At 44.3% G+C, this 21667-nt stretch overlaps 1 protein-coding gene across 2 annotated transcripts in view; it reads left to right on the forward strand.

The window, feature by feature from the left end:
- The window catches only part of LOC121305724 (neuroligin-2-like), a 51844-nt gene extending 31512 nt beyond the window's left edge, over positions 1–20332 (forward strand). For both annotated transcript variants that reach the window (XM_041237452.1, XM_041237453.1), the window contains 5 exons: positions 8965–9150; positions 11662–11927; positions 12274–12433; positions 13388–13754; positions 14777–20332. In XM_041237452.1, coding sequence (XP_041093386.1) covers positions 8965–9150; positions 11662–11927; positions 12274–12433; positions 13388–13754; positions 14777–15593 — 1796 coding nt within the window. In that variant the 3' untranslated portion in view covers positions 15594–20332. The remainder of the gene's footprint in view (positions 1–8964; positions 9151–11661; positions 11928–12273; positions 12434–13387; positions 13755–14776) is intronic.
- Positions 20333–21667: the final 1335 nt, after the last annotated feature.

A 21667-nucleotide genomic window follows, 5' to 3' on the forward strand; every position in this document is an offset into this window, starting at 1 on the left:
ATACATGATGCTGCAATTAATAATTCAACCCATCTCCTCGTACCTTGCTTTTGAAGTGCTGCTAGAATCAGACCTCGCTGTGAGCAGACCAGCTCTCTCATTGCTTTGTCCCTATTCAAGCTGTGCAACAGGGACAACACAGAGCTCCACAGCCCTTGGGAATAAGAGACCAGGGCAGGAATCTGTGCACACTCTTATTCCCTGTTATTGTCATGCAAGGTGTCCCCCCCGGTAAAGGCATGACTGCGTGGTGCTGGGTTTGAGTCACTGGTCTTTGTGCTCAACTTACCAATCACACTTCGAAGATTTGATCTTATTGAGAAATGTCGTCCGATGTTGGAAGCGAACGTTGGCCCTTTTCCATGGGCCGTTCAAATCTTTGTTACAGACAAAATAAGATAAAACGCTGCAGTGATAAAATATTGATTTGGACGGGGGAATCAGAAAGCCAGAGCAGCAGGAGTGTATGTGTGGCTGTGTCTCTGTGTGTCTGTCTCTGTGTGTGTGACTGTGTCTCTGTGTGTGTGTGTCTGTGACTCTGTGCGTGTGTGTCTGTGTCTATCTGTCTCGGTGTGTGTGTGTGTGTGTGTGTGTGTGTGTGTGTGTGTGACTGTGTGTGTGTGTCTATGTCTCGGTGTGTGTGTGTGTGTGTGACTGTGTGTGTGTTAGTTCCACATTTTGTTTTCAGTTTAGCTTCCTTTTAAAATATTTACAGGATATTTTTGACAATAGATGATGTTTCAATTCATCTGTGAGACTGTCCTGCTACAGTCCAGTTATCTTAATTAAAGTTTCAATAATTTACACTTGGCTGCTGTACACCATTCTTTAGAGGGGAGACAAGTGAGAGTATACAAAAATCACCAGCTTCGACTCCCAGAAAACTTTATCTGTTAACTTTACATGTTTACCTATCTCTTATCCATTTCCAGACCCCCACACTGCAGATTCACTCTCCCTGTGCAACAGGCATTAGGACCCCAAACACTGACAGCCCCAAACTTCTATTCTAGATCAATGCCAGAAGAAGTCTTGAAGACTTGAGCTCTTCACAGTGAAACGCCTTTCCTTTCTCCAGCTTAATGTATGCACTGACTAGATTCAGTGTTAAAGCAGTGGGGGGTTTTTCCCAATCATCCTGGAGACAGTGTTTATTCTATCATGAACTTACACAGAGGAGTGTCAAATCAAATCTCTAACCTGTTTGTGTGAAAGATAAATGCCTGTTCTGAAAATCAAATGAACAGAAGTGCAATCTCGTAAGTGCGTGATTTTATTCCAGACTTGACACAGGAGGAAATGGATTGAGACAAAAACCCCTTTGATGTGGGTGACGTTGTCTGCTGCTGCTCTCTGCCAGCCCTGTCATGTGCTACTGGGGAAGCCAATCCACGCAACAGAAATTATAAACAATGGTTTTTAGTACCAAAGAGAAGCCTCTTCAACAGCAATCGACAGTTTGTGTATTACTCTGTAAACAAAATCGGACCCAACCCAACCGGGTGACAATTCTGCACCTAGAAACCTGTTCGGTACGGGTCGGGTCTTGGGTCCTGGGGTCCGGGTAGACCTAGACCAGGCCTGATTTTGTGTGTCCCGGTGCTTGTGTTCAGTAGCTGTGTTGACTGGGTCTCTGCAGGACAGTCTCTGCTGATGTCAGTGAATGAATTTAGCAGGAAGGCGAGCGCTGAGTCTATTGCAGTGCTGTGCTGTTGCCTGGCAACTTCTCAGACCCTTCTGAATGAATCTGTTGCTCTGAAATGGGATTCTGTGGCTTACTTCTCTGTGCCAGTCACTGTCACTTTCACTGTCATTTCATCTCTCCTCTCCTTCCCCCTTTCTCTCCTCACTACCTCTTTCTAGTTTAATCTCTACCTCTTATCTTCTGCCATTCCCCTTGTCCCTCCTTCGCTTCCCCTCCACCCCCTGTATCCCTTCCTCCTTCCTTTCACCCTCTCCCTTCTTTCTTCTCTTCTCCCTCTCCCCCTCTCTCCCTGCCTCCTCCCTCCCTCTCCTATCTCCAGTCCAGATCTCTTTCTCTCTCTTACCTTCCTTTCTCTCTCCCCTCACCGCTCTCTGTCCTCTCTCTCTCCCTCTCTTACCCCTACCTTCTCCCTCCGCTATCTCCCCTCACTGCTCTCTCTCTCCTCTCTCTCGCCCTCTCTATCTCTCCTCCCCCTCTCTCTCACTCTCTCTCCCTCTCCCTCTCCCTCTCTCCTCCCTCTCTCTCCTCCTCCCCCCTTTTAGTTATTTTTAAAAGATAGAATTACATTGAGGGCTCTCGTGAGAGGCAAGGGAAAGTCTCTGTTTGGCGTTACAAGTCGATGCTCGTTGGAAGGTGCCCTTCACACCCCCAATGCCTCGCTGTGTGTGTTTTGAAGTGTTCAGAGTCAGCTAATCAAGATCGCTGTGAGAGGCAGTGTGAGGAAAGCGGCCGTTTTCAACGCGCGACTTTAGACCAAAACAAGCGTCAACGTGTTTCACTTCCGTTACGTTACGTTCGTTACCAGCTCTCGGCTGACTCATTTGAAACACACGAGAGAAAGGTTTTGATAAGGAGCTAGGATCAGCAGGCTAGGACAGCACAAGACAACAGGGAAGGGATTGTCATTGTTGTGCTTGCCTTTGGTCTTGGGTAGCAATGGGAGAGAAAAGACGGGATTGGAAAGACTAGAGAAACTGATAACGTAGTTTAGAATAGTTTTGGACTTCTTTTTTTCTTGAACTAGGATCTGCTCAGATCTCAGAAAGAGATTCTTTTCCTGAAGAATGTTCCTTAGTACAGAACTAGTGCATTGCAGTGCCGCTGTCTGTCTGTATTGACAATGATGAATGGAAAGGGTATCGTTAGCTTACTGTGGTGCCACTTTACTGTGAAGCTGCCCTCTGCTTGTGCTACCATTGCCCTTCAGAATAATATAGAACCGTTCCCATTGCAGTGCCGCTGTCTGTCTGTCTGTCTGTCTGTCTGTCTGCCTGCCTGCCATTGAAGACCTGTGTAGTTAGAATGATGCAACATTCCACTTTGTACAGAAGCAATGCCTGTCCAGATAGCCTTTGAAAAGCATTTTGATATTCATCAGGCTGTGCAGTAGCCTGCCTTTAGTTGGATTCTACACCTGTGCATTCCTCCTCACAGCAATCTTAGCTGATCAAAGCCTGCTAATGCAATCTGACTGGAAAGACATGAGCCGCTCCACTCAATCACACAGAGAGGCCGTCTGTTTCAAAAGACCATGCATGCACACACACACACACACAGCTGCTGTGATACAGACAGCAATGCCACAGTCAACTAGTTCTTAGGGTTAACTGTCATATTTGAGTAGAGTTGAACAATGTTAGGGGTGCATTAGAGTGAAATGATAATTGTTATAAAAGTTTCCTACAGTCTATGCATAGCAAATTGTAATAGAGCACAGAGGAGTGGTAAAGCATAGAGAAGCATTGTAAAGCACAGAGAGGTCTGGTAAACCGCAGGGAAGCATTGTAAAGTGAGAGGTCTGGTAAAGCATAGGGAAGCATTGTAAAGCACAGAGAGGTCTGGTAAAGCATAGGGAAGCATTGTAAAGCACAGAGAGGTCTGGTAAAGCATAGGGAAGCATTGTAAAGCACAGAGAGGTCTGGTAAAGCATAGGGAAGCATTGTAAAGCACAGAGAGGTCTGGTAAAGCATAGGGAAGCATTGTAAAGCACAGAGAGGTCTGGTAAAGCATAGGGAAGCATTGTAAAGCACAGAGAGGTCTGGTAAAGCACAGGGAAGCATTGTAAAGCACAGAGAGGTCTGGTAAAGCATAGGGAAGCATTGTAAAGCACAGAGAGGTCTGGTAAACCACAGGGAAGCATTGTAAAGCACAGAGAGGTCTGGTCTTTATGTCTTGCCCTTTTGGTTCGTATTTTGAGCAGTTTTATGTACTGCAGCCTGTTTTTGTATACCAGTATAATTACAAAAGGAAAATCAATAACCCACAGAAGTATAGTGCTGGAGTTCTGGAATGTGTTTGTATTCCCACACCGAATATTAGTACAGAAGGAATATGGTTTTATTAGCCCCACTGGGCATGTATATATTCTGTACAGTACAGCAGTTAACAGCTAAACTTTTTGATCGATGGTGGTTATAGTTGTTTGTTAACAGGGTTTTTATTAAGTAATTGCCTGGATTATTATATGCTTTGGTTCCCATGCCGATGTTTTACAATGTGGTTTACATTGAAGGTTGTGATCCTGTGAAGTCATGCTGAGAATATGAACATTATTTGTCCAAAGCTGAAAAGAAGCAGCCTTTTCAAATCCATAGTTAGTTTGTTGGCATATTTGGCTAATTCCATCGCCTGCCTTTCTCCTCAAATCCCACCGCTCATCAACAATTAAAAAGGTACATTTTATCTCTAAACAAACACTACCTCCCAGGTGAGCACGATTAAGTCTCTGCTTGAGAGGCCCAGGACTAGGGGTAGGGGGTGGAGAGATCAGGACCAAGGTACGGAGACCGAACTGCTCCCTCCCTCGCCCCCTAAGAGATAGGATGCTCCCTCCAGTCCAGGGCAGGCTTGAGGCATGGAGTCTAACTTCCTTCTCCCTTGAGTGTAGTGAGTGTACCAAACCTGGCTTAGCTGTAGATTTAGGGTGCGATGGCAGATAGACAGAGCTAGCACAGTGCATTGAGTTAAACAAATTACCTGCTGTCTGGTAATTTAATTATCGTTATACAAATCTGGAATGAACAAGAAGAGATGCTTTTGAAAAACAAACAGAACTAAAAGCAGCGAACCTTTGCAAGTTTCCTGTATCTGTCGTCTTGCATCGTAAATGTGCAGAATTATATATAAACTGAGTTTATTTTTTTTAAATGTCAGGGCTGGTACTTGGCATTGTGAATAAACTATACAAATTGAAGAGAAAAAAAATATATATATTTTTGCCGGACTACACCACTTTTCGGATCAGACTGAAATGTGTGTGGGTCAGATGGCTTGTTTGTCTGGTAGCAGTTTGGGGGTGTGGAGGGATCTGAACTGAGGGAACTGAGGAGTGACCAGTCCAATATACAATCATGCTTTTATTTTAGCCTGTTCTGTAAGTCCACGTGGGCTGTATAAGCCACAGCGTGTGTGTGTGTGTGTGTGTGTGTGTGTGTGTGTGTGTGTGTGTGTGTGTGTGTGTGTGTGTGTGTGTGTGTGTGCGCGTAGCCTGAGCCATTGTGTTTTCCTGGCAATATGTTTGAGAGGAGCAGCCCTTTGGAATCGTGTGCTCAAGCTGTTTCTGTGTCTGTGTGAATCCTGTGCTCAAGCTGTTTCTGTGTCTGTGTGAATCCTGTACTCAAGCTGTTTCTGTGTCTGTGTGAATCCTGTACTCAAGCTGTTTCTGTGTCTGTGTGAATCCTGTACTCAAGCTGTTTCTGTGTCTGTGTGAATCCTGTACTCAAGCTGTTTCTGTGTCTGTGTGAATCCTGTACTCAAGCTGTTTCTGTGTCTGTGTGAATCCTGTACTCAAGCTGTTTCTGTGTCTGTGTGAATCCTGTACTCAAGCTGTTTCTGTGTCTGTGTGAATCCTGTACTCAAGCTGTTTCTGTGTCTGTGTGAATCCTGTACTCAAGCTGTTTCTGTGTCTGTGGTTCACGGTCCAGTCATCTTTGAACTTGTCGGTCAGGCTGTTTCTCAGGAACTGGAGCTCAGAGCTTGCAAGAGGCTTTTCAAGCTGCTTCAGCAAAAAGTCTTTTCAGGGGCTTTCCTTTCTGTCAGTGCTCACTTTCTGCTTCCTGCACTTTTCTCCACCCTCTTCCAAATTATTAAGCAAGAATCTGCAGATTTGCCCACACCTACTGCTGTTCATATCTCATCAGTCATTGCAGCTACAATGTCATAGTTTCAGTGACAGAGAAACTGCTTGTGCAAAATCTGACGAGACCTGTCACTTAACAAATTGATCTTGGTCATTTACATAAATGAGGAACAGTAAGGGTTCAAGTACTTTCTACTTTTTGTTTTTGATCTGTTCTGTGTCCAATTACAACTGTCTTGTTCTCCTGCAGATTTGTACTTGTGTCGGTCTTGACATTGTCAAAGGCTTTTTGAAAAATCAAGATAAATTATATCATAAGCATTGCTGTCATCTAAATTAGCTGAGATGTCCTCAAAAAAAAGTCAAGTACTGTAAAAACCTTTGTAGAAGTCTATTTTCTAAGTATTTTTAGGGGGTCCTAAAAAGGGGGGAGCGACTTATACACCGGTGTGACCTATAGGCTTTTTCCTGTTGTTATCTCAAAAAAGGGGGGCGACTTATACACTGTTTTTTACGGTTAGTTAGTCTAGCATGCTCTCCCTCTTGTATTCCCTATAATATTGTTGCTGTATAAATAATCTTCAAGATTACCTCTTAATATCGCAGGGGTCCCTGAGGGTCTCCCCTGGTAAAGGCAGGGCTCTGAGGTGTGCAGGGGGGAGTCGCACAGTCAGGGGAGCGCAGGGGTCCCCGAGGGTCTCCCCTGGTAAAGGCAGGGCCGCGTGGTGTGCAGGGGGGAGTCGCACAGTCAGGGGAGCGCAGGGGTCCCCGAGGGTCTCCCCTGGTAAAGGCAGGGCTCTGAGGTGTGCAGGGGGGAGTCGCACAGTCAGGGGAGCGCAGGGGTCCCCGAGGGTCTCCCCTGGTAAAGGCAGGGCCACGTGGCGTGCAGGGGGGAGTCGCACAGTCAGGGGAGCGCAGGTTCCTGACTGTGTTGATATTCACTGGGGATTCCACAGGGAGCTACCGCAAAGAAGCGATTGGATTGGAGGACGGCCGCTGACCTTAAGTTCTCCTGAGCTGTTGTGGGCAGTTGCCGTGGCGAGGGAACATAATTTGACTTTCTGAAATGGGGAAAAAAACAGGGTTAAAATAAATGGGCAGTCTGAATGAAGTCTTGCTCTAATTAGTACCCCGCAGTGGAAAATAACTACAGCAGCTAGACAACATGATGTCTATATAATTGTCATCGAGAGAGCTGACATCACCTGCTGTGTGCTGGGCACAGCTTCGCTGTACTGTACACAGGGCAATGCTGGCATGACATCCCTGCTAAACCCATTAGGACAACAGGATATGTCGCTTTGCTGTAGTTTTATTTGGTTTTATAGGCAAAGGCTCTGTATTAGAACTTTCTATAGACACCATGTTGAGTATAGAGGGTTTTATACTGTTACTGTATACTATGTGGTCCCAAAGCCTTGCCCTGTATACAGTACAGCCCAGCACAAAGCAGGCAATGCAGTGAAGGACACTCGACTTGAACGTTCTACGTTGTGGTTTCTGTAGTTTTCGCAGGTTTTGTTGCTTTGCTTCTGGTTGCACTGTGTCCTCAGCTTCAATACCCAGGAGGTGTTGGGTGAGGAATGGGTTAATAATGGAATGGTCTGGAGCGACAAACAAAACCGACTGGAATTAGCATTCCAGAGAGCAGCGAGGTGAGAGAGAGGAACCAGCTTCATAAACAGAGAGAGAGAGAGGGGTGCGACGGGGGGAGAGAGAGAGAGGAACCAGCTTCATAAACAGAGAGAGAGGGGGGGGGGGGGGGAGAGAGAGAGAGAGGAACCAGCTTCATAAACAGAGAGAGAGAGAGGGGTGCGACGGGGGGAGAGAGAGAGAGGAACCAGCTTCATAAAAACAGAGGGGGGGGGGGGGGGGGGGGGGGGGGGGGGGGGAGAGAGAGAGAGAGAGAGAGAGGAAAGTATTTCATCATAACACAGAGAGTGAGGGGGTGGGTGGTGACAGGGGAGAGAGGGATGGAAGGGGTAGAGTGAGAAGGGGGAGTCTCCCATCTCACTCTCTCCATAAACAGAGAGAGAGAGGGGGGGTGACAGGGGGAGAGAGAGAGAGAGGTAGAGGGTCGAGTCTCACTCCCCCCTCTCTCCAGCTTCATCAAGTATTTGTACCTATCTCTCTCTCCCATCTCACTCCTCTCCCTCACCTCCCACTCACTCTCGGTTTCCTACCCCCATCTCTGTCTCTCTCCCACCGGGCTCTCTCTGGGAGGGAGGGGGTAGAGAGAGAGGGTGGAGCGAGAAAGGGAGTATTTATCAGCAGCCTTTTTAACAAAAGCAGTTGGGACTGAGAGAGCTGACAGAAATCCTAGTAAACATCAACACAGCTCCTCCCACACACACACAAACACACAGCGACCCTTCACTCTCCTCTCCTGTGTTGCATTGTTCCACTCATTCAGTCACTCATTCAATCACTCACTCATTCATTAAGAATAGAAGCCATACATGAATCTGCTGTCTGTCTGGCTCTGCATTATCTATCCAGCCATTCACACCTTCAATTGGGATTGTCAAAATATGATCATATGATCCCTCTGTTGTACCACTCTACCAATGGCAGCCTCATTCTATTGCAGCTACCCTATTCTTGTGCTACCATTGCCTGTTACTATAATAGAGAAACCATTGCAATTCCATTGATTTTCTACACTGTTGACAAGAATAGCAAGTTATGCAGCAGTGAAAGAAAAAGGGAGGCTCTTATACTCTCTGAACAATCTCCCTCTGCTGGCAGAGCAGAGAGGGAGATAGAAGCCCTCAATTCTTCACCTGCTAAACACTGAAAACGCACAGTGACATTCTGGATACGCTGGGTGTCCCTCAGGAGAAAATATACCCTGGAGCGCAAGTCAGCCTTTGGAGTCTGGCTGTCCTTCTCTACAAAGACCACAGTAAACGAAATGCGGAGGTTCAGATGCAGAGGTTGTAAACATGACAGCAAGGACTGTGATAAAAATCATGTTTAAACTGATTAACAGGTGTTGATGCTTGGCTTCGTTTTAGCATCTTCAACACAATCGAAGCCCAATGCATCCTATTCAGGGGGTGTCAGGTTTGTTCAATGGCTTTCAGCAGCCCCACTATAAGCACTGTCCCCTGGGCGGAAGTCTGTCTCCGTGTCTTGTTCTGCTCTCCTCTCATGTGTGTGCTTTGCGTTTCCTCCGCAGGATTCCTGAGCACAGGGGATCAGTCAGCCAAAGGGAACTATGGGCTGCTGGATCAGATCCAAGCGCTGCGCTGGCTCAACGAGAACATCGGACACTTTGGAGGAGATTCGGAGAGGATAACCATCTTCGGGTCGGGCGCGGGGGCTTCATGTGTCAACCTGCTCATTCTGTCCCACCACTCCGAAGGTACCCTGAACGAGAGTGGGATTGTGTCACTTTTACAGCTTAATCACTGTCATTAGACACAATAAAGAGGCCACTAGTTATAACAGAAAATAACCATTGAGTGTGTGTGTGTGTGTGTGTGTGTGTGTTCACGGAGGATGCATCTCGAATGCATCTTCTCTCGCTTTGCAAAGCTTAGTTGCTGGCTTATCTCTGTGGGGCATTTTGACCAGACAGCTCCTGCATGCACCAGGTCAGGTGAGGTCAGTTTCATTGACACTTTCTCAGGCAATAAATCTTTCCCTGATAGCAGCCAGATAGCAGCATGCCTGCCATGGTTTGGTGCTGGTAACTCTTTACAATTTTGTGGAACACCATTAATTTTCATTTTAGCTCAGGTAGCACACGGGCTCAAAGAAAGCCATCAGCTTGCTGCCTCGCTTTCCAGAAGTCAATCCAAGCATGTCAATCAAACAGGACAAGCAGTCGATTGGTTACCGACAGTGAAGGGGAGGGGACAATGTACCCTCCAGGGAAAGGCATGACAGTCTAAAAGCATGACGTGCGAACAGAGATTTATTTGATCAAGTGTGGGACCAGATGTCATGCTTTAAAACCTGCATTTGTTGAAACATACGTTTTATATAATGAACGGATGTGCAAAATGCAGGGAACCTTTTTGTTAGCTGTGATATTTAAGTAAAGGGAGAGCATTTATTTGTCACAGTGCTTCTCCAGACAGCATTGTAAATCCTATTTCAGCAGATGGAGACCCAGAGGCGACCAACGTGCTATAAAATAGCAATCCTCTTCTTAATCTTTTACCAAACCAGACCTCTGAAAATGTGATCACGATGTAAGTCAATCGATTTAGATCAACTAAGGAAACTAAAACAGTGTAAACGAAGTGAATGAATGAATAAATGTTGTGATATTTTTCATTAGCTGTTAATTCAGACCTCCTAAGTTTCACGAGTCAGACCTCAAACTGATACCAGAACTCGCAGACCTGCAAAGTCAAACCTTCATGTAAGCTCTTTGTCTGGCTGATTGTAACTAGAGTGAGGTTTGGGGCCAGTTTATAATGTTGCTCGAGCTAATAAGAGGAAAGTTCTCTGACAAACTTTTCAACTTTGAAGATGCTGAGAAAGTCTTTGAATCAAAACATTCTTCATTGAATGGATTCGCTTTCTTTTAGCAGTTCTAGGTGCAGCTGTGTTTTGTAATAGTCCCAGATAATAAGAGGTTAGGATTGATTTTTCTCATGCTTTAGGTCCCTGAATGCAGTCCGCGCCCTAGTCTCTCCTCCCTTTCCACCAGCACTGCATTCACAAATGCTGAAGAGCAGCTTTGCACAGAGGGGGCCGCGCGGAGAGGAGCTCTAATTGATCTCACTGGGAGAGTTCTGGAGCGCCACTTCATTATTCAGCCAGGACTCTGGGAGAGAGGGAGGGAGGAAGGGAGGGAGGGAGAGCGAAGCAGGAGAAAAAAATATTTTCCTCTAATGAATTCATAAGCCTGTCTGTCCTGCATAATTGAGGGAGAGAAACCAACATCGTCTGGCAGCACTGATTAACCCTCCCACTGCCAGGCTCTCTCTCTCTCTCTCTCTCTCTCTCTCTCTCTCTCTCTCTCTCTCTCTCTCTCTCTCTCTCTCTCTCTCTCTCTCTATCTCTATATATATATATATATATATATATATATATATATATATATATATATATATATATATTATATTATTTATTATTATTAGACCTTCCATTGCCTTGTAGATATGTTATTACGTTATAATGACAATCTTAGTCCAACGAAAATATAAGTGTTTTGGAGAGTCAGGTGCTTTTATATTTCTACAGCAGGGCGATCAGTATGAAATACAATATTGTTATTTCTTTAGAAATGTATAGCCTGTGCACTCAGGCCTTGTGTTGAGTGTATTCCAGCTGCAGGACTGGAATGAAACCTGCTTCTGCTTCTTTGCATATTTGCCATTTCTGTTTTTGTAAGCCCACGTTTTTGTACACAGGTGTGGTGGTGGGGTTGGGGCTTCTAAAAAGTTCTACAAAAGTCCCCAGAAAATAAAACACAAAGTGATTCCAAACATGAGTCAAGATAGCAAGTTGCTCTTTGAGGAAACAGCTTTACAATTCTTAACATTCTTCCTGAAATCATACTGCTAATGTTCCAGATAGAGAAATTGATCATTTTTTAATGATGTTTGAAAGTGTTATTTTATTTTATATTTTTGCAATGACTCAAAACTTCTAGTTGCCAGCCATCACCTCTCTCTCCCCCTCTCCTCTCACTGTCAGACAGTAACCCCTCTCTCCCTCTCCTCTCTCTCTCTCTCTCTGACAGCAGTTCAGTGACCTCTCCCTCTCTCCTCTCCCCTCTCTCTTTTCCTCTCACTCAGACAGTAACCCCTCTCTCCCTCTCCTGGGTCCTCTCCCCTCTCTCCCTCTCTCTTCTCCTCTTGCTCTGAGACGCTAACCTCTCTCCCTTTCTCTTCCCCTCTCTCGCGCCGCTCCTCAGGGCTGTTCCAGCGTGCAGTGGCTCAGAGTGGTTCTGCGATCTCTAGCTGGTCAGTGAATTACCAGCCCCTGAAGTTCACACGGATCCTGTCCCGCAAGGTGGGCTGCAGCCTGGGGGAGACGGGAGAGGTGGTGGAGTGCCTGCGCAGGAAGTCCTTCAGAGAGCTGGTGGACCAGGACATCCAGCCGGCCCGCTATCACATCGCGTTTGGACCTGTCGTCGACGGAGATGTGGTGCCAGACGACCCGGAGATCCTCATGCGGCAGGTCGGAGCACCTCTCAACCCCTCCATCCTCTCCCTCTCCTCCCTCCCCTCTCAATCCTTCCCTCCCCTTCCCTCTCCTCCCTCTCCACTCAACCCTCCCCTCTCCTCCCTCATCTCTACCTCTTTGTGCCCTCCCCTCCCTCCGTCCCTCTCCAGCCCTGCCTCTCCCCCTTCTCCTCCCTCCCTCCTCACCCTGCCTCCTCTCTCTCGCTCTCTCCCTCCCTAAGATACCCATACAGCAGCTCAGTGACCTCTCCCTCATTCATACTCTTCTCCTGTCATGCCCTCTCCCCCACACACCCCTCTCCTCTCTGAAGCCTCTCTGTCTCCCCGTGTCTGTGTTGCAGGGGGAGTTTCTGAACTATGACATCCTGATCGGAGTGAATCAGGGAGAGGGGTTGAAGTTTGTCGACGATGGCGGGACGGAGAGCGATGACGGGATTTCGGCAGCTGCTTTCGATTACACCATTTCCAACTTTGTGGACAACCTGTACGGGTACCCTGAGGGTAAGAGCCCTGGCCTCGTCACAGCCAGGAGGATCTACTGATAACTGATAACTGATAACTAAAGCTTTGATTTTTGGTCATTTTTGGTTAATTTCACGGGCAAGCTGCGGGGGGAAATAATAATTTGTGGGAAATAATGTAGTTTTAGCGACAAGAGCTTTTAACTAGTGCACCAAAACCAACTGTATAAAGACTATTGCCTTTGACTGCTGACAGGTTGAAATGTTACTTTAGAGTTTCCCACAATTTTGAAAGTGCTTGTTGTAAAGAAAGCCTCTGGAAGTCTGTTTTGTTTTCCGTTGCATTAGTTGTTTTGTCTCCACAGAAAACGGCTCACTCAAGTTTTTTGGTGTTGTTGCTGTCTTTCCTGGGGCAGATTCAACAGCTTATAGCTTCTGTTTATATGAAACACTTCTCAATACGTTTGTCACAGCTTGTAGGAACATTACCTGCTGTACAAAACATCACGCCACCACTTTCATGAAATGCCCCCCTTTGGGTATTTTTCACGTCTCTGCTCAGCAGTGGTCTTTGCCACTTAGCAACACTTCTGTCACCATTTTTTTCACCCCACTAACTTCCACTCTGCTCAGCTACAAATCTAACCCACTGTCCTACATACATGTAAATGCGTGCATACGCAACCTAACAATTTATATATACTGGCAGATTTGTATTTTCAGGGCATAGCATTTTTGATAGAAATAAAGCAAGCGTCATCAAATGTGCTTCCCATTCAGATTTCGCAGAGTTTATTCCAATTCACTGTTTCCGTGACCTCGGTGACAAGCCTTGCTGATTACTGACCGAAATTTGAAATTCTCACACCCTGAGGTTTTCGTGCAGGCTGGTATATAAAGGACATCAATGACAAATCTTGAGATCTCCTATTACATGTGCAGGCTGCTGTATACAAACATATTTGAATACCTGTATCTTTTTTTTTCCCCCCAGGCAAAGACATCCTTCGCGAGACCATCAAGTTCATGTACACGGACTGGGCCGACCGCGACAACGGCGAGATGAGGCGCAAGACGCTGCTCGCGCTGTTCACGGACCACCAGTGGGTGGCGCCGGCGATTGCCACAGCGAAGCTGCACGCGGAATTCCAGTCACCGGTGTACTTCTACACCTTCTACCACCACTGCCAGACGGAGGCGCGGCCAGAGTGGGCGGACGCCGCTCACGGAGACGAGATCCCCTATGTGTTTGGAATCCCCATGATCGGAGCCACGGACCTGTTCCCCTGCAACTTCTCCAAGAACGACGTCATGCTGAGCGCCGTGGTGATGACCTACTGGACCAACTTCGCCAAGACCGGGTGCGTTCGCTCATGCTTTCCACAGAACCCACTTATCTGGGTCTCCCGTCGTCTTGCGTCACGTTCACTGATAAAATGATGGGGCGGATTGCAGGTTCCGGATGCTGAAAGAAACCGCGAAGATGTCGTCTAGTCGAAACGTTTGTCGTTGAATTTATTTCTTCAGGTTCTTTTGGTATTTCTAAATTCAGCTCTAGTGAGTGTTTAATAGTTATGGATTCTAATCTCAAAGTACATCGAGAGGAATTCAGTTCATATCTAACAGAATGCCACCGCCTAGCGTAATAATTAAAACGCGTTTCTTTTTCTAGGGTCGATTCCAGTTCATATTTATGGCCTCTTATTTACAGTTTTCACTGGCTAAGCTAGAGGCCGTTTGTACAAAGTCTAATTGACAGACGGCATTGAATTTACCAATCGGAGCCGTAAACAATGAGAGCTTTACTACTCTATTAAAAAGGGGAAAATAGCCATTCATACCAGCTGCTTTCGCTGTCCACTTCATTTACATTGTAAACCCCCACGTCTGAAAGTTGAAATGTTCCAGGTAAAAATTCTTAATTCACAATTCTTTATGTAGTGATTTTTAGTCCTGTGCGAATCGGGCTTAAGACATACATTTCTTAAATACTATAGAGTTTAGAAGTATAAAATGAATGGATGTGCCTGGCAGGGAATACTGATGGGATTATTGTGTTCACTACAGTCCCTTTTAATAAGTAATAATTAGACTTTTGAGTGTTACTGTAAAGATATCATTCTATTAAAATCGGAAGAGCCTTTTCCTAACATACAACATCAAATTGATAACGCAATCTAAGCGACAACACTGCAGTGGTAACATATAGATCCGAACGGGAAACTGTGTTGTCAGTTTCAGAAACCTCGTTGATCACTTACACACATGTACAGAACAAATTCTAACAACAGTAGTTCCTAATGTATGTTTTATTTATTTAAAAGGGTGGTACTGTTTTTAGGTATTTTCTTTGAACCTAAATCTCTCTCTTCTCCCTTTGCAGCGACCCCAATCTCCCTGTCCCTCAAGACACCAAGTTCATTCACACCAAACCGAACCGCTTTGAAGAGGTCATCTGGACCAAGTTCAACTCGAAAGACAAGCAGTACCTTCACATCGGCCTCAAACCCAGAGTGAGGGACAACTACCGTGCAAACAAGGTGGCCTTCTGGCTTGAGCTGGTGCCGCATCTCCACAACCTTCATGACGACAGCTACACCTCCACCACCACGACCCGCCTGCCCCCTGGCACCCCCCGGACTCCCTGGAAGGGGCATCGCCCGGCCACCACCAAACACCCCTACGCTACCCTGCCACCAGACGATGACGACATTCCTGAGAGACCCAGATTTCCCCCTTTCCCGGGAGACACCCGGGACTACTCCACCGAGCTCAGTGTCACGGTTGCAATTGGCGCGTCCCTCCTCTTCCTCAACATCCTGGCCTTCGCAGCGCTCTACTACAAGCGCGACAAACGCCACGAGCTAAGGAGGCGTCTCAGTCCTCAAAGGAACCCGGCCAATGATCTGGCGCACAGTCAAGAAGAGGAGATCATGTCGCTGCAGATCAAGCATTCGGATCACGAGTCCCATGACATGGAGCCTCTGAGACCTCATGAGATACTGCGCCCTGCCTGCCCTCCTGATTATACCTTAGCTCTGCGTCGTGCTCCTGATGATGTCCCCTTAATGACGCCAAATACGATTACCATGATCCCCAGCACTATAACGGGCATGCAGCCTCTGCATGCTTTCAACACCTACCCCAGCACAGGGCACAATAACACTTTGCCACATCCCCACTCCACAACCAGGGTATAGCCACATGCTTTCTGCAGGACTAAACTTTTTTCCCTTTCTTTTTTTCTTTTTCTGTGCTGTTTGGAGATACTACGGAGTAGTCTGTTGTTTTGAAAACCCGTCATGGATGGTTTCTTTTTTTTCTTTCTTTCTTTCTTGTTTTCCTTTGTTTCTGGATGTCGAGCGGACCCCGGTATGTGCATGTTTGCCAAAATAAGATTTCAAAAAAAAGGAAAAAATTACTTGACTTGAAATCTCCTTCCTTCTTTATTTCAACCCTCTGCCTCTATCTCCCTCCCTCTTTTTTCTCTTTCTCCCCATTTCAGTTCTCCTTCCCCCTGCTTTTTTCATCCTATCTTCTCAGCATATCTGGACTCTTTCTCCCTTCTCCTCTTCCTCCCCTCTCTCTCTCTTCCCCCTTTCTCACCTCCCCTCTCTCCTCCCTCTTTCTTCACCATTTGAAGAAATCCAAGAGTTGGAATTCTTGAAGGTTTGGGATTTGGGGAAAATTCTAACCTTTAATTCTACCAGCATTCTTTGTGCCAAGAATTTTGAATCCAGACTCCATTTTTTGGGGGAGACAAAACAATGAAAAATAAAATAGAACGCTATATAAAATTTATATGAAGTGCCAAACGACTTCTCCTAAAATAAAATATGAAAGAAATGGTTTGCTCTGCGGAATCTATGCATGGAAATTCTTAAAAGAGACAAAACAAGATGGTCTACTTTTTAAAAAAAAAACAGCCAGGATTCGGGTTGAAACTTCTGTAGATATCAACTTAAAAGAAACAGCCCCCTTGGAGTGTCGTTCCAGCATTCGCACAACCTGAAGAAAATTGAACCAGATTCTCCACTGTCTTCAACTGAAATGTCTTCGTGTCACACTTTGCAGAAACTTTCTTATACTGTCAGACAGACAAATTGATACAAAACACTTTCTAATTCTTGATAGCCCTGCAAAAGAACTATTTCAAGCAAAATTATTTTAACATTTCTGCAAACTTATTGACTACCTTACGCAAGAGATTTTATACACTCAATTTTACCCACAGAGAGGATCAGCCTGGTTCATACTGGTCAGACGCAATAGAAACAGGTGCCAGTGTCCTGCTTTGAATTGTACCCGACTTGAGCAACATTCTGGGCGCCACTAAAAGCGAGTTTGTATTTGCAAGCACTTGTCGTTAGGTTCTGTTGGTATCCCTGTTGGGTTCTGCTTCTTATTGCAGGCTGCTGATTGGAAATTCGAAGCAAGTGACTCACAGACCAATACTAAAACACATAACGCAAACGTCTTGAAGTCTGTAAAACCCAGAGGACGTGAGGTTGGTTCTGTATGGAAGGGAGGTGCTTCCATATGGTGGAGTTTTACTCTGAAGGATACCCTTTTGGAAATGACTTGTGGGGGCCCGTGCAACCTTTTGATTTGTAATTTTGTTAATTCAATTGAATTATTTCAGCATTGTTTTTATTCAAAGAGTTAATAAAACTTGAGGAAAAGGGGTTTCAGATTAACTGAGAAAGAAAGAAAGAAGACTAGATGAAATGAAATGACAAAATACTTTATGACTAGAAAACAGTACCAGAACTGGAAAAGAAAAAGACAAACGGAGCCAATAAGAGAGAGAAACAAAGGAACGAATTAAATAGAAAAGTGAGGAGGAAGAAAAGGAGGAAAGAGTGAAAGAGAACAGAAAAGAAGTGGCAGTCATAAAAGGGTTCGTTTTTCATAAATGCCGATTGCAGAATAGTTTTCTCCCCTGCTGAGTCACACTTGCCAAGGAAGCAGATCAACAGAGAAACTGACCTCACTCCGCAGCAACCAGGAGCGAGGATAGGGGCAGGTAGTGTGCGGTGAATCTCTTCCTAATTCTTCCAGGTGTACAAAACTAAAACAGAAAGCTACAGGAAATGGGTGCCCGTACCTGTGTGACAAAACAAGATGGCTGCCAAATAAGGCTCAAATAAATGAATAATGTGCAGACTTTAAAAAAACAAACAAAAAAAAAAAAAAACTTGGTTTTGAAACCACAAAAAAATGTTATTGTTTGTTTTTTTTTGATTAGTAAGAAAGAAAGCATCCATCCTGAATGAAACTGAACAAAAACAACGCCGAATAAAATGACAAAAACTCAAATATGTTTTTTCATCATTATTTACCATTGCTACTGACAGACAATACAACTGTGTTTTTATTTTTTTTTTTTAAGTCTGAGAAAAATCTTTTGTAAATAGTAACTTAGCAGTTGGTTTGTTTTCTTTCACTGAATGAACGAAATAATTCATTTGATAATGGCAATGCCACTGGGTGCAATTCTTTGAGTGTCCAGTTATCAAAAGCGGAACATTTCTAAATTTAAATGTTATTTTATTTTATTTTACTATATCAAATTACCCAGGAATTTATCAGTATTTATTTTTTAGAAAAACAGGGGGGGTTGAAAATTTGTGAAAATGAATTTAATTTGCAAGCACGTATCAGGGTCAGAAAAACAGCATCTGTCTTCTGTTCTTTGTGAATGAATCTGTGTAAAGCAGGTGAAGTTAACCTGTTCCATGCTGCAGTGTGTAAACACAGACCTGCGTCGCACTGAAACTAGATTTTTGTATTTTAAGTTTGTCTAACGAAGGTATTTTCTTGGTGTAATCAGTATTTTCACACGCTCATGTGGGTCACATCTGTAGTGGAATAGTACCCACCTGTGACTTTTGTAAAACGCAGAAACGTTTCAGTAAAATTGAGAATAAAGATCGTTGATTATGTCGTGTAAATGCAGTTGGATGCAAGATGCACATCCAAAAAGTAAAAAAAGGACAAATGATAAATAATTAAAATAGTTGACAGTCAAATGCTACATATATTTCAAATAAAAGTAATCAAATTACTAGTAATTCTAATATTTTACTGTGTTCTTTTTTTTTTTTTTTTAGCGTAGATTCAATGTCTATTGATTCAGTACCCATAGTAAAACCAAACAGTAATGCAGACCACCTCTGGAAAAATATCCTGTCTCTGTCAAGACCGCTTGCAGTGAATATTAAGACCACCCCTGGATTCAGTATTAAATGTGTCCTGGAGTTTCGTACAGCTTCAGAACTGTGACACGAAAACCCCACAGAACGCAAAATAAGGGAGAAAACTGTAAAGCTCCTTTAAAAAAAAAAATGTAATGTGCTAATTGCAAAAAAATCCATAATCCACAATCATTAGGAAGTAATTAGAAGTCATTTGAAACAGCCTGCAATCAGACAAGTCATTTTCTTTGGACCGTTTAATAAATTCGCAGCCATTATTTGAAAGTCAAAAGTGATGTTTTGTAAATTTAAGTGATTTGTAGTAATTAATGGTTATTTTCAATTTATTACATCTAAAAAAAATAAAAATAAAAAAACCTACTTTATCATCACTTTACTCAAACTCTTTTTAAATATAACATTCTTTTAATTATAGTAATCAGGAAGGATATGGACCCTAAGTGCATAACTACATGGAAAATCCATTTCTAAGTTATAAACTGGATAACCTCTACAACTGAAGGAGGTCGTTTTTGTGGGGTTGCGTTTGTCCAGTGTCCTTGTGGGGTTCAATACTTTACACTAGCTTACAGTTTTGAATCCCACAAAGCCCCTGTAATGAAAGGTCAATGGAGAGCTCATTGGATCATTCAAATTCTCTGTAACTGTGGGACTCTGATATTTATATGCTCTGCAATAGGGTACAAGACCATGAAACACCAGAGTGGGACAGTTAAGGGAGTCTCTGTGATCCTACAGTGTTTCCCTATCGTATCATTTGTCAGATTTTAAAGTTTAAATTCAGTGCTTGCCTTTTCCATAATGTGGGAGGACTCTTTCTCATCCTGCAGCCCACTGCCTCCTTCACAGCTGTGTCCTCTTATAGGAGATCGAGGGGTCCCGTCACCAGCCTGATGCCCTCTCACCCCTGTGCGAGGCTCACCTCAAAAGAGGATGGCTCTCGTTGGACACAAGGAGTCACCCTGAGCCCCACTGTTATAATGTAGCCCTTTATCTATGATATGCTATTACTGTAATTCTAATCTTTCTCCATTGCCTCATTCGTCAAATAACCCAGTCACGATTCTCAGAGTTCTTTACGTCAAAACTGTAAATTCTAAAACATAAGGCTACTGGCAGCACAAGTATAGGCTGCAATGGGATGAGGCTGCCCTTGGCAGAATAGGATCACAGTACGTTGATTGTAACTCAGTTACACCCCCAATATCATTAGCAATGAAAATGGTTTTGTATTACACTGACTGGCAATGGTAGCACAAGGGCAGTTGCAATGGGATGCTGTTGGTGAGATCCTATTTTAACATTGCAACGGTGTTGATTGTATGAATCAATCCACCACGCTGTCAAGTACCTACAGGACCAGACAGACAGTGTGCTAGCGCATCAGGACCACTGTCCGTCTGTCTGTCTGTCTCTGCACAATGTCATTTTTATATTCTGTTAACAATCTTTTTTAATTTGATCATGATATTTAAAAAGTGACGTCTCCTCTCGTGCTGGGTTTGGGCACCAGAGACTTGCACCCATGCTTTATTTTTCCTTTATTTAATTCAGCAGTGAGGTTTGTGGAGCTGGTGGAATTGCGTTATTCCCGGAGTTCCCCTGCCGCTGCTGATGATGATGATGATGATGATGATGATGTTTGTTTACTTTAGAAGTTATTATTACACACTGTACTCTGTCATTCAGGTGTGGGCAACATTAAAGACATTCATAGCGAACAGAGTTGTACACTCAGTTACTGCTTGCTTGCTTGCTTTCTTTCTTTCTTTCTTCCTTTGATATGTTTTGTTCATTTGTTTTAATTTATCCAGGAAAAACCTGATGAGAACACAGATCACAACAAAACAATCCAAGAGCAAAAATAAGGGCTGTAATAGCAGGGGTGCTATAACACCAGCCTCGTTTCTGAGGCTGCAGTTGCAAAATGAACCAATTAAAAACGTTCTATTGTCTACACTGCCTTTATTGGGACCTGGTTTCAGCATGCCCTGGTGTGAGATGTGTTGTACAATGCGACCACAGTACCTGGATCTGAACCCAGTAGAGCATGTTTAGATGCCCTTGAACAATTCGCCTTCACAATCCTCTGCCTACCTCTTAAAGAGATGCATGGTTCAAGGGACCCTCGAGACACCACCCAGCACCATGTGAAGTCTATGCCATGTCACATCAAGATTAAATAGCGGCTCAACCTGAAATTGCATATACGTTTATAGTTGCCAGCAGTGAGCCTTATATTTCATGTCATGTTTCATATTAATTGTTCTGTATGATGCTCTGTTCTTCTTCAGTCATTACCTGACATGCTTCCGAACTATTCCAGCCAACGTTGCTTTTGAAAAGACTCCCCATGGCTGCGGAAGTGAGGTGGGGAAGTATATCAGTGTTGCACATGCATACTTTGGTGTGGCAAAGGTGGTCTGTATATAACTATAAAACTCCGTTGAACAAGAGCCACCAGCGGACGAAAACAGTGTAATAAATTCTTCAAATGAAAAAAGTAAAGGAACAGAGAATGGCAATTTCCAACAAAGAAAAGTGGAGAACACACATGTCTGCCCGGGAGCAGAGCTGCACCATTGTTCTGCTAACTGCCTTTAAGTAGCGAACAAATTGAATGTCATTGTCTGGCATTGCAACCCTCTGCCGACAAATTGCAAATCAATGAGGAAGTGGTCTAGCACAGATTGCACAGCGGCACTTATGGGAAAACAATTTGTTTGCTGTCCCGTCGTTTGTATTGAGCTGGCTATCTCAGGGTGCCGTCTCCGTTAAAACACAGCACAGTAAACAATACACAAGCCCTCGATCCCGGAGACGTTTCCATTCACTGTGCTAGGAGATGGACTGCTTCTCACAGCCTTCCTTTAAAACCCTCCCACAGAGTCTCTGTGCCTCACCTGCTTTCATTCTTTGTGAATGCAAACCTTATAAATCACCTTGTAGAGTATTTGACTGGGGTATTGTGCTGAGGTTTGAGATCTGTACTCTAAATCACTCTAAAACTGCCCTCATAGCATAATCTTTAGTAAAACCAACAGTGACTTTCCATT

This window comes from Polyodon spathula, chromosome 44 (genome assembly GCF_017654505.1).
Source record: "Polyodon spathula isolate WHYD16114869_AA chromosome 44, ASM1765450v1, whole genome shotgun sequence".
NCBI lineage: Eukaryota > Metazoa > Chordata > Actinopteri > Acipenseriformes > Polyodontidae > Polyodon > Polyodon spathula.